The 11536-nt window shown below is 36.9% G+C and overlaps 1 protein-coding gene across 1 annotated transcript; it reads right to left on the bottom strand.

Annotated features, from left to right (window-relative positions):
- Window positions 1-344: 344 nt before the first annotated feature.
- On the bottom strand, window positions 345-9331 carry LOC112519335. Its single transcript, XM_025127433.1, has 15 exons — window positions 9204-9331; window positions 9017-9098; window positions 8449-8559; window positions 6773-6870; window positions 6556-6639; window positions 6291-6427; window positions 6032-6104; window positions 5501-5546; window positions 5288-5397; window positions 3476-3583; window positions 3335-3391; window positions 3126-3187; window positions 2444-2756; window positions 1140-1616; window positions 345-908 (listed from the first exon to the last, which is right to left on the bottom strand). The coding sequence occupies exons 1-15, from the start codon at window positions 9267-9269 to the stop codon at window positions 345-347; spliced, it is 2388 nt and encodes a 795-aa protein (XP_024983201.1). The 5' UTR covers window positions 9270-9331.
- Between the last annotated feature and the right edge of the window lie 2205 nt (window positions 9332-11536).

Here is an 11536-nt window from a genome sequence, read left to right as displayed (position 1 = left end):
TAGAAGTTACCAAAGAACTAAACACAGGCTATTTTCACATAATAAAAGCTCATTTTGATGCAAATTCTCTTTCTAAAAAATGACATGCTTCAAGAAATAGTTTATATGGTGGTGGCCAAGAATTTGCTCATTGTATCCACCTTTCTTTTAGGACATCCAGTTCTGTTGTGGCCTGTTTCCTTGCAATACGAACAAACCCGTTTCTTCGTTCTTTCGTCATTTCTACTCAATTCTCCACTAGATTCCGCCTTCTTAGATCGCGGTGTAGTCTTAGGTTCCTCAGGGTGTTGCATGCATATTTGAGGCCTACTTCCCATTTCAGAAGTGATGATAGATCCGGTTGTTCACTTTCTATTTGCTGATACCAAACTAGAAGCTTCCGGTTGTTCACCTCCTATTTGCTGACTACCAATAGAAGATGTCAAACTAGAAGCTTCTGATTGTTCACTTTCTATTTGCTCATTACCAATAGAAGATGTCAAACTAGATGCTTCTAATTGCTTACCTCCTGTTTGAAATGCATGAATAGAAGTTACCTTATCATATGTTTCTAATTGCTTCTTCACCTTCTTTATTTGAACTTGTTCATCCACAAAGCGATCAAGAAACTTATTTAATTTTCTCATGTCAGCAGGAGAATCTCTCGCTTCTTCAATTGCCCTGTTACAATTAGTTTGAACAAACCACAAAAGCGAATCAAACCCAGTCTCATTTCTTTCCCTTTGGTGCTCTGCTATCGATTGATCTAATTCGACTTCTGTATTTCCCTCAAGTCTCTCTTCCAGATTTTGAGAATCTAACTGAGATGGAGACTTTGCATCATCATCTATCACAGTTTCTAGCATGCGAATCAAATTCCGCACCGGTGATTGAGGCATACTAATTTCTGGCTTATACATCTTACCATCCTGCAATTTATTTCAAGAAGCATTACCACCTCCATTCCACATAAACGGAGGTACGACAAACAAACTATTTGACACTAAGTTGATATTGAGGTTCTTAATATTTTCAAGAAAGAATAGAGTATCCACATTACACTAAAACAAAAGATACTAACTACTGCCATCTTAGTACTAAAATCTATATTTATTTTAAATTTGAGAAGACTCGGTTCAATTCCAAAAGTTGCACAATACCTCATTTTCTGGATCAGAAGAAATGTCAAATACTTCCATATGCTTTGTAGATACCCCTTCTTGGAGGTCACCTAGCTCATCCTGAAATTCATCTAGCTTTGGGCGTTGTTGCATGATACTGCAAAGTTTTGCAATCAATTTAGGCTTCTTTGGGGCACTGCGTTGTTGCAGAACCAAATTAGACGAAAATGGTGGTTGTTTTCTGTCCTCCTTTTTGTTCATAAGATGATCATTGTTCGGACTAAAAGACCCATCATAGTTGTCCTCATTGGGATCACTGTCACGGTGAACTCCACATCCCATAGTATCCAAAATTATCTTCCCAAGGACAAACCTAGTCTCTAGGGAGTCCCCCTTTCCGAGCAGGTCATAGTTTATCTCAAAAGAAGTCCTGCCCTTTTCATAGGTTTCCACCTTATGAGCAAGGACATGAAAAAGTTGTCTAGTGGAATTCCCCTTGTATTTGGATATAAATACCTGAAAACATGAGAAAGAAAAAGGTAGATTACACTACAAGCAACATTGAAATACTTAGGGCATGTTTGTTAGCATTTCTTAATGAGCTTACTGGGACTCGCAGCTTATTGGATCAGCTATACATGACTGCTTGGTAGCGGCTTCATTATATAGAAAGTGGCTTATTCGGTAAGCTTCAAAGGGAAGCTTTATGCAGAAAACCAAGTTTTTCCCAAACTTGCCCCTACTAATTAAAAAACACGCTCCTTACATCTATGAAAAACCCTCCGAATTGAAAAACACGCTCCTTATTGGGTCAGCTATACATGACTGCTTGGTAGTGGCTTCACTATATGGAAAGTGGCTTATTCAGTAAGCTTCTAAGGAAGTTTTATGCAGAAAACCAAGTTTTTCCCAAACTTACCCCTCCCAATTAAAAAACACGCTCCATACATCTATGAAAAACCCTGCCAGAGAAAAACCTTCCCAATCTATTCAAGACAGAATAACCCACACAGTCAACTTTATCCATACAGGACATGGAAAACCAACCACCCCTTACTTATAAAGCAGAAAGCTTGTCAGCTTTTACATGGATAATGAAGTTATAAAATCTTTGGAATGAAATTCAAGAGTCAAGTTTCACGGAATCCATGCGGATGATGTTGAAGACTACCACACAATGATTAGAAAACTAAATAATTGCAAATGCAATAAAAGAAGTGGTACTGGATATGCATAAGAATTTACCATTAAACAACTATAATCCATATCAAGGCAAATAATCCTGGATCTCTTTAATTAAAAAAGATAATTTACAAAATATGAAATCAATTAGATGCACGTACCAAACCAGAGCAGGGAGAACCAGTAAACTTCGCCATCATTTTGTTCAGGCTATCCACGTCTACTAAAACATCAATAGAATCCACCACCAGCATTGCTAATTGTTTTACTTTTTCAGCAACCTCATCATCAGAAATGAACTTATATGCCTCTAGAGTTTCAGGCTCAAAGCTGACTGGTGCTCGACCACATTTCCTTGCAAATTTGAGGCCATACTCCCAACTCTGATGATAGAGAACAGAAGCGAAAGTCATGATGACAAAAGGATGTTGGGGATTGTTTACTAGTGCCATGTGAAACGCCAAAATTCCGATCCTGTTTCACAAACAGAAGTGTTTAGACGACTTTCTTTATATACGCAGGATGTTGAACTCTAATGGCACTGTTGTCGTCAGTGAGGCAAGGCACCAGTTAAATTACACTACAACATGCATTTTAATAACGATGATGGAGAAGTATCAAAATATCATAGTTCACACTGCAACTAAAATAGAAAGATTATTCAGGGTAATTCTGTTTTGCACCATAATTCGATGTAATGAATAAAGATAGAATACACTATATTTGATGAAAATGTATCACAGATAGGCCTAAGGCTTGCAGTACAAATTACTTGCTATTTCTAAAGAATGGAGATTTATATAATATGTAAGCATATAATGTGGCATTTAAGAAACCACTCACCATAAGCAATTTCCAGAAGGGCGGTCGCAAGCAACCAACTTATCCAAATGGGATAGCAGTGTCTGTAAAGATAAATTATAATAGTTAATTATAATTAGCCAAAAGAGAAAAGTAATACAACTTCCACTATTGCACAAGACAATCAAAATTGGCAGAAAGAATAATAATTAATTTGATAAGAACAGACAACAAGAAGGAAAGAGAGACACCATTAACATCATGGAACTTTGCCCAGACCTGGTCACTTGTTGAGAAATGTATGCCGCCTGCAATGCCAAAAAAACTCAATAGTTCCTGTTAGTTATGTTCTATAATGACAATAAAAGCAGAACCACTGGTTCATGACTCACCTGAGACGGTAGCAAAATCTCAAGAAGATGGTATTTATGAAGCAAGGAGAACGAAGATTCAGCTGCCCCAAATGATAGCATATAATTTAACTCCATGGTTATCCTGAACTGAATAAAAAATGTGTTATACTAAAAAAGGCAAGTTTTAAACTACTTTGTGGAGCCAGGAGCTCAACAAGCTATCAGTGTCCTTTGAGGAGATACGACATACATTAGTGAAAAAAGAATAGTAAAGAAAACAATAACAAAAGTATGCCAAGAATATGGAAAAAGAAAATCCAGTCTTTTTCCATTTGATGCCTAAGCCTCAAAGTTTGAGAAAGAGGGATCAAGAATGCAATTAAGACATCTTGCTTCACTAGAAAAAAAGAAAGAAGAAATAGGTTTTCTTGAATCAAAACTGAAGATGTCGAACTACTCTAACTGGGATTCATGGCATTGCAACAAGGTCTACGATTCTATGGCACCTCAATAAACAGATAAGGTCACTGTAATAGTTCATTGGGAAAAATGTACATCGTTCCCTGAATGAGGCGCATGATATGCAGAAAAATCCCAGCAGAGAGAGCTTGGTTACACAGGTCAAATCTGTTTAAGGAGTTGGTGTCATCTGCTCCATCACCTTTAGATTTAGACTCACGGACGGATTGTGGTAAGTGATTCTTCAAATGGCCTTGATTTGTGGTACACCTCCGTTAAGGTTCACGTACAAAAGAAGAAACAAATGAGTTGAGTTTTTCTATTATTCTAGTAGGTGCTGTTTAGAATAAGGCCCAGGGGCAGTTTTCAGTTTTTACTTTTTCAATAATGTGCCGGAATTCCTTTTGTTGGTTGGGGGTGCACTTTCTGGTGGGCATTCTGTTTTTCATGTCAATTGTGATTTGAGTTTTGCTCTGGGAGAGACCATGGCCTCTCGAATGCCATTGGAGTGATTTTGCTTTCATTCTTTTAATTCAATTCCATCAGTTCGTAGTAGTGTACACCAATTTGGTAGTTTGCAAAGCAACAGCGATGGCATTCGATCCTATGTTCCATGCAGTTTTGCATCTCAAATTGGTAGATCGTAATTTCCTATTGTGTGATGTTCATCCGCCTTGCTTTTCCGTAGTGATTGTGGTTTGTTTTCTTGCATGCATGTATTTCTAAATTATCTGGCTCCTTATCACCCCCATTGAACCTGAAGCCTATTTCCAGTGTCAATAGTTTGGTGTTGGGATCAAGCAATGTACACCTCTCCTTTGAATAACGTTGTTTGGTTGAGGTTCATCCACTATGTCTATTCAATCTAGTTTCAGTGAGTCCTTTAGATCTCAATCAAACTGACAAGGTTATCAATTTAAGACCCTTGCTTGTTTCAGTGTTGAACTTGTGCAGGAATTCTTGGGTTACGGGCACAAACGAAACAAGACAATCTCAATGGTTTGGTGTTGGCTCAATCATATTCACACTTTCCTGACGTCTCTCTGGTGACTGCACTATGTTGTCAGTCCTAGGATCTCAATCTTCTACGAGGTGAAACTAACGATGACCTTTGCAACAGTTTTTGTGTTTTGTGCTAAATCAACCAGCTTAAATTTTATACTTAAATTTGTATAGTCAAATGTCTTCTTATGAAGACTATCAATTGTCCAAAACAAGATCTATCGTATTCCTCGTTTAGATCAAAAGATCTGCTCCAATTTTTTATGGTTTGGTCTCTCTTTTCCTTCAACCCAGTATATCTAATGTAATTAATTTGCTAACATTTATATCGTAATCACTTTGGTAAATAGTTATTGTATCAAATCAATACTCAGAGTTTCAAAATTGCACCTGGCCTAAGCTTGAAATAGATGATCCATTTTTAAGAATTGCACTCTTGATTTCCTTTGACAACGATAAGCCAAGACGAGCAGCAATTCTCAAGCCTCGAAGTATTCTTGCTGAATGGAGAGAAATCAGTGTCTAATGTAAAGTTATTACAAGAAAGATTATCACAGCTTCATGATAATAAAATGTATGGATTAAAGGACAAAGAGCACTAACCAGAGTCCTCTGTGAATGACAGTTGGGCAGGTACTAACGTCCGTAACTGAAATCACATCACAAACAAAATAAATTGATCAATTGCGTCATATGTTAGAAATGGAAGAAGGGGTCACAGTTGACTAGATTTCAAGAAAAATGCTGAAAGTTCCAGTCTTGTAAAACCACACTCCATCCCCCAAAAAAGCCAATCAACAGATATTACCAACAGACATTAGAAAACTAAGAGGCTGTTTACCAAATGCTTATTCGAGTAAGTGTTTACCAAGTCACATTACCTTACCGGATAAATATGGCCAGGGCCAAGAATCTTACTCGGTAAGAGCGAACGCAAGGACCGAGAGTCTTACCCGGTAAGTGATGGCGACGACTTACCACGGTTAGCACTTACCGGGTATATTGTTGCATACGATACTGTTTTGGTGGACTAAAAATCTTACCTGGTAAGTAAGTGATAGTGTTGAATTTTTCCGGTAAACACTTACCCAGGTAAGCGTTCAGTAAACGGCCCCTAAGATGACTATATCTAACCTTTAGCTCTGATAGATCCTTCATTCCGTCATTGTAGTCATAGATCTTGTGAATAAAAGGGTCAAAGAACAAGCTGCTTTCACAAAATAGATGGATTATACAAAGCATAGGCTATGACCAAAAGACGGAAAAATAATTGATAACCAATAAAGAAAAGTTTCATTCAAAACAGCAACAGTCCTGGAAAGTGAGATGAATCCTTTCCAGTGCAATACAATGGACTTCAGATCAATAGAAACACTAAGGCAGTAGAAAATACCTGTTAATAGTGAAGTCTCTATGCATCGAGTTCTTCCAGCGAACAAGGTCCAATTTATCAGAGCCTCTAGGCATATGGGAGATGAGAAATTTTTCTTTTCCTTCCGCATCCTTGGCCAAAGTATCAAAACTAGTTACCTGGTACAAACATACAGATTTCATAACGTAAACTGAGATGGACCAGTGTACCAAAGATGACTCCAACCTAGTTGTGCAAAAAAACTGAAAAACATGAAAAGATAGTAAACATGAATGCACCAACTTGCCTCAACAACAGAGCCTTTTATATGCACCCTACATACAGGAAATCGACTACCAACAACTTCATTTCGATGAAACTGCTTCCTGATCTGCAAATATAGCATATACACTTATTACTTATTGATGCCACATACAACAAATTTAGGTCCATAATGATAAATTGATGATAAAAGTTTGGACCCGAAAAACATCACAATTATGGTAGTTTAAAGGAAGCAAAACCTGATTAAGATCAGCTGTGGTGATGACATCAAAATCTTTTGGTGGTCTCTTGAGAAGCAAATCTCTCACACATCCACCAACTAAGTAGGCTTCAAACCCTGTAAAGAATGTAGTTGTGTAAAGATCTGCAATCAGTGGATGAATCCTGCAAAGTACATCCAAGACAAAAGTGGTATGGTAATAGAACCAAAATGTAGAACAAAATAGTTAAGCTGAAGCAGCCTACATCCAAACTCAGAATAAATGAAGACAACACTCCCCAGCACAAGTATAACAAATTCATACAATCATCATACTTTAGAATGATTTATGGTGTTAACAATTACTAGAGTCCATATACCAATAGATTCTACCATCTGATCTTTACTTCTTTCTTTTGCTGCTAAACTGTCCTAACTTCAGTATTATCGGTCAATAAATGACTTGAGAAAGCCAAATTAATGTTAAAGATCACCAAAAAACTTGCAGCCACAGCTTCCAAGAAAGTATTGTTCTTGTCGCTGTTCAGATGAAGTTGTTCCAACAACAACAACAGGCTCACTAGTCCTATTGGCAGCCGAAACAGGAACCAAGTCAACGGGTATCTATTCATTGAGGACGCCTTTGTTTTTAGATATCAACTTAATTTCATTCAGATATATTTCATGCATACCACTAGACATGATTTAATCACTCGTTAAATTCCTACAGGCCAATGAACATTATAGCGGAATGGTAAAGATCCACTTCATTGTATTCCTCATCCCATTTCTTGTCCATTCTGTTCCATCCAACTGAACAGAGCATTAGAGTTAAAATTGTAAAATTTTGCATTGAGACGATATAAACCATTGAAGGGCATGTTGCTAGATACTCCTCTATGTGAAACAAGCGAAAGAACGGCCTGAACAGTCAAACTTAAAGACGGAATCACCTTATATCACAAAGTTAGTGCCTCACAAGCAAAGACACCTCCCATCGTTGCACCTCTTACCTAAGTGGGCCTCTAACAACACTAAGAGAGTTACCCAATTGATGAGGGCAAGGCATATTTGAGGATCATACATGACTAGAACTAAATATAGATTGGGGGAGATAAAATGTTGTTTAAAGGGCATGTTGCTATATACTCCTTCCTGCAATGGTTGTGCTAGCACTATAAGGTATATACAAGAGGTCATGAATCCATATTTTGTTTTTGTAGTCATATGCCTACAAAGTCTCTTTATTTTCTCACCCTATGACCCTATCAAGAGTGTAGGACATTTCTTTTTAAATACCATGCTCTAACTTTGTTCTTTGTTAGAATCTACAGATGTGTCTACAGTCTAGAACGCCTCCAGATAAGAACCAATCATGGTTTTTTTTCTTTCTCCTGTTCTTTCGATGAAATTGTATCTTTTATCCTTCAACTTTACAATTGGCCCATACACGTAGCATTTTGGCGTCGCTATTTTTGTGTCAAAAACTGTTAAAAAAAATAACATGTCATTAATTTCTGAAATAGTTGATGAACAGAAAACAAGAGCACAAAAAGTATAGTGGAACTGGAAGTAACCAACTGATAAAAGAACCAATTTAGTACATCTGTCAATGCTACCTGTCGAAATGGGAAGAACTTTATCTTTTGCATACATTCACTAACGACAGGGAAGTATAGTATAAATGTACATAGATTACATTGTATAAATTGTCACCTCTGCTTCGCAGAATCTGCAGAACAGTATAAGGAGGTGCTGGTATCATTTTTTGAGTTATCCCCATGGACCTTGAATCCATCTTTTTCCATTTTGAAACATCAATTGCACCTACAGCATTATCCACCCATGAGATATGAATCAGAATCGACATGCAATTAAAAATCTAACTCTAAAAAGGTCAGGGGCTATATTAGAGGCCAAGTGGCAGTAATGTAGTTCACTGGTTCTTATTGCTTGAATCTAAAAGAACATACAGTTACAAAGGATTTACCCCTTGGCCAAACTAGAATGCCTATAAACATATTCTCTCCGTTCCAGAATAAAATGAGCGATGTTTTGGTTCTTGGATCAGACCTTGTAGTCTCAATATACTAAAACAATATGGATGGGGCAGTAAATTTAACGGCAATATTACATATTTCATATTTGTCGTAAATGTACCTAACAGTAAAAATATTGTTCCTTTCCCTATAGTGCATTGTATATGAAATCACCTGAAAATGGCATTATAAACTTGCCTACAACATTCTACTAAACGAAATTCCAAACTCGTTTCATGGCACACCTGGTTTGAAAATCAAATAATCATCTGCACCAAGTAGTTGAGCTTTAGCATCCCCACCTTCAACGACTTTATGGTAAAGCCCCTATAGGTAACAAGAAATATATTAAAAAGAGTTTGCTCACAAGGTGTTCGACGATATACCCAGAAGAAAATAGTTCAATAGACGAGAGCAGAGAATGAAGAATACCTGCAATGCAAAAAGCGCCTTGATGGGGACGATAAATACACTACGTCTAACCGTTATCGCTGCCATTAAAATGTTAAAAACATAGCCATGACGGTAGTGTCGCTTGGTGGCGGGAAGTGGGGGCGCTGAAGTAGAGAAGATCGCTTTCTTTTGTTCAATACCCAACTCTTGTTTTCAGCCAAATTGCCGAGTAGGACTTGTATTGAAAAATAAAGATTTTGCGGTTGCTCACGAGGTTTATAAGTTGCAACAAAAACCCTATTTGGGGGAATTTCACACCTTTTGGACCCCTTGTGCCAATTTCACAGATGAAAACTTGTTTTCCTAAAATTATCTTTTTTTTTATTAACCTGGATATCCAACCCGCTATGCGAGCCAACTAATCCTAGAATGACCATCTGTTTTACAGATAGTCCGGAGTCACCACATTTGAACATTCGTGGTCACAAAGGGATTTTTATTCTTTCTCGGATTTGAACCTGGTACCTCTTGGTACTTTTGACCTTTGCAGTCAAGCTCAAACCAATCAGACACCACCCTTGTGGTTATCCTAAAATTATCTTTCTCTCATTTGTCTATCAATCATATACAGTCATTTCATTTACGAGGAGGGATAATGAAAAAAATGAAATAAATTTATATCATATAAAATAATGACGTGTCTGCAAGTAATTTGGTAGGACAAAGAAAATTACAGTTTTTTTTACGGTATGCACCATAATAAATATTTATGGTTTAGCTTTTCACATTGCAAAACTGTATGCATGTGTGTACAAAGGTGGCACAATAGGTCCGTCCACATGGAAAGGAGGGGGAAAATCATCCGTTCTCTGTTTTCTAACGAGATAAAAGAAAATGTCATTTATGTTTTCTCTCGAAACTTTCCTCCTTTCAAAATGTGAGAAAAAAAAAGGGAGTGAAGTTGAAAATAATTCAACAAACTGTGTTGATATTGGGGGGGGGGGGGGTTTCTATATGAACCAAATTGTTCGAACTGTATTAACACTTGACTCGGTAATTATCCCAAACTATCCGTAAACGTTACACCTTATAATGTATACCAAACTAAATTGTGCACACCGTGATTGGTTTAAATGCGTCAATTTTACCATTTGTTCAGAAAAATTACACAACTTATGTTGTTACCAGTTTAGGACATGTTCTATATCTTCACATGATTAACCCTTGAGCCAGATAAAAATACCATCATGTATTTATATAATTATTATCAATTGCCCTTTTAAAATAAAATATTTACGAGCCATATACTTTTATATTTATGATCATATTAATTACATAATGATATATTTGAGAGTTAACTCAGTTACGGTCCCGCGTTACGCGAGTCTATTTGCTATTTGGTGGTATTTTGACATTCTAAAGTAAAAAACTAAAAATTTAAAGCTATAAAATGTAAAAAAATTGTAAGTTTTGAAAGATAGATATAAATAACGTATGAATATTTGCGTTTCAGATGGGGCCCGACTTAAAACACAAAAATGAAAACCGGACCATCTAACAGTTCGTTATTTGTAGGGTTATTGATAAGCTGAATGTCTAGCGAATTGTTCTGCGATAAATTAACTTATTTAATAAATGCATGAATATAAACGTTTTTTTTTTCTCGTTTAGTTAAACAAAATGTGCAATCATTCGTTTATTTACGTTTGTGAAATGTTTCATAATGTATTCCTTGATGTTTATGGTGGATTAATATGCCAAAATATGCATAGCAACAGGGCAGGGATGGGGCGGGTTTTGTAATCTCTGGCCCCGTTCTTTAGTAACAGCCCCCGGTCCCTGACGGGTACGGGGATTAACATCTCATCCTCAGTTAAACCCATGTCAAACTCCATGAAGAATATCCGTTAGTTTGAGTCTACCGAGGATCCCTGCCCTTGCCCCAGGACCTGTTTTAGCAGGAAGTCCTCGTCCCCGTTTGGTCGTGTGAGCCAGGTTCCTTACCGGGTAGGGACAAATCACCATCCTCATGCCAAAATATGATGTTTTCATTAAAGTGTGGTGAAATATTGTTCTTTTCTTAAAGTCCAAATGGATGATAATAAATGACGAATATGTGTTCATTTATGTTGTTTGCGTTCATTTAGTATTTATAAACAAAATTATTTTCACAACGAAAAAAACACCGACAACAAATTTTGTTCGTTTATATGTTATTGTTCATTTAGTTAACGAGCAAGCCTATTCATGTTTGTTTGGTTCATTTACAACCCTGACACTTCGATTTTACCTGATGCCCAAATCAAAATCGAATAACCCATATAGTAAACGGATTGGGTGGTTATTGAATCGACCTGCATTATGTAATACCC

The sequence above is a fragment of the Cynara cardunculus genome (genome assembly GCF_001531365.2).
Source record: "Cynara cardunculus var. scolymus isolate 2C chromosome LG 1, CcrdV1, whole genome shotgun sequence".
Lineage (NCBI taxonomy): Eukaryota > Viridiplantae > Streptophyta > Magnoliopsida > Asterales > Asteraceae > Cynara > Cynara cardunculus.
This window is presented reverse-complemented; position numbering and strand designations above follow the sequence as displayed.

Excerpts from the sequence above, each read along its gene's own strand:
- LOC112519335 (XM_025127433.1), bottom strand. The coding sequence starts at position 9,269 with ATGGCAGCGATAACGGTTAGACGTAGTGTATTTATCGTCCCCATCAAG. Across the intron at positions 8,560-9,016 it reads TTATTTGATTTTCAAACCAG|GTGCAATTGATGTTTCAAAA; the intron begins GTGTGCCATGAA and ends ATAATGCTGTAG. Across the intron at positions 6,640-6,772 it reads CCACAGCTGATCTTAATCAG|ATCAGGAAGCAGTTTCATCG; the intron begins GTTTTGCTTCCT and ends CTATATTTGCAG.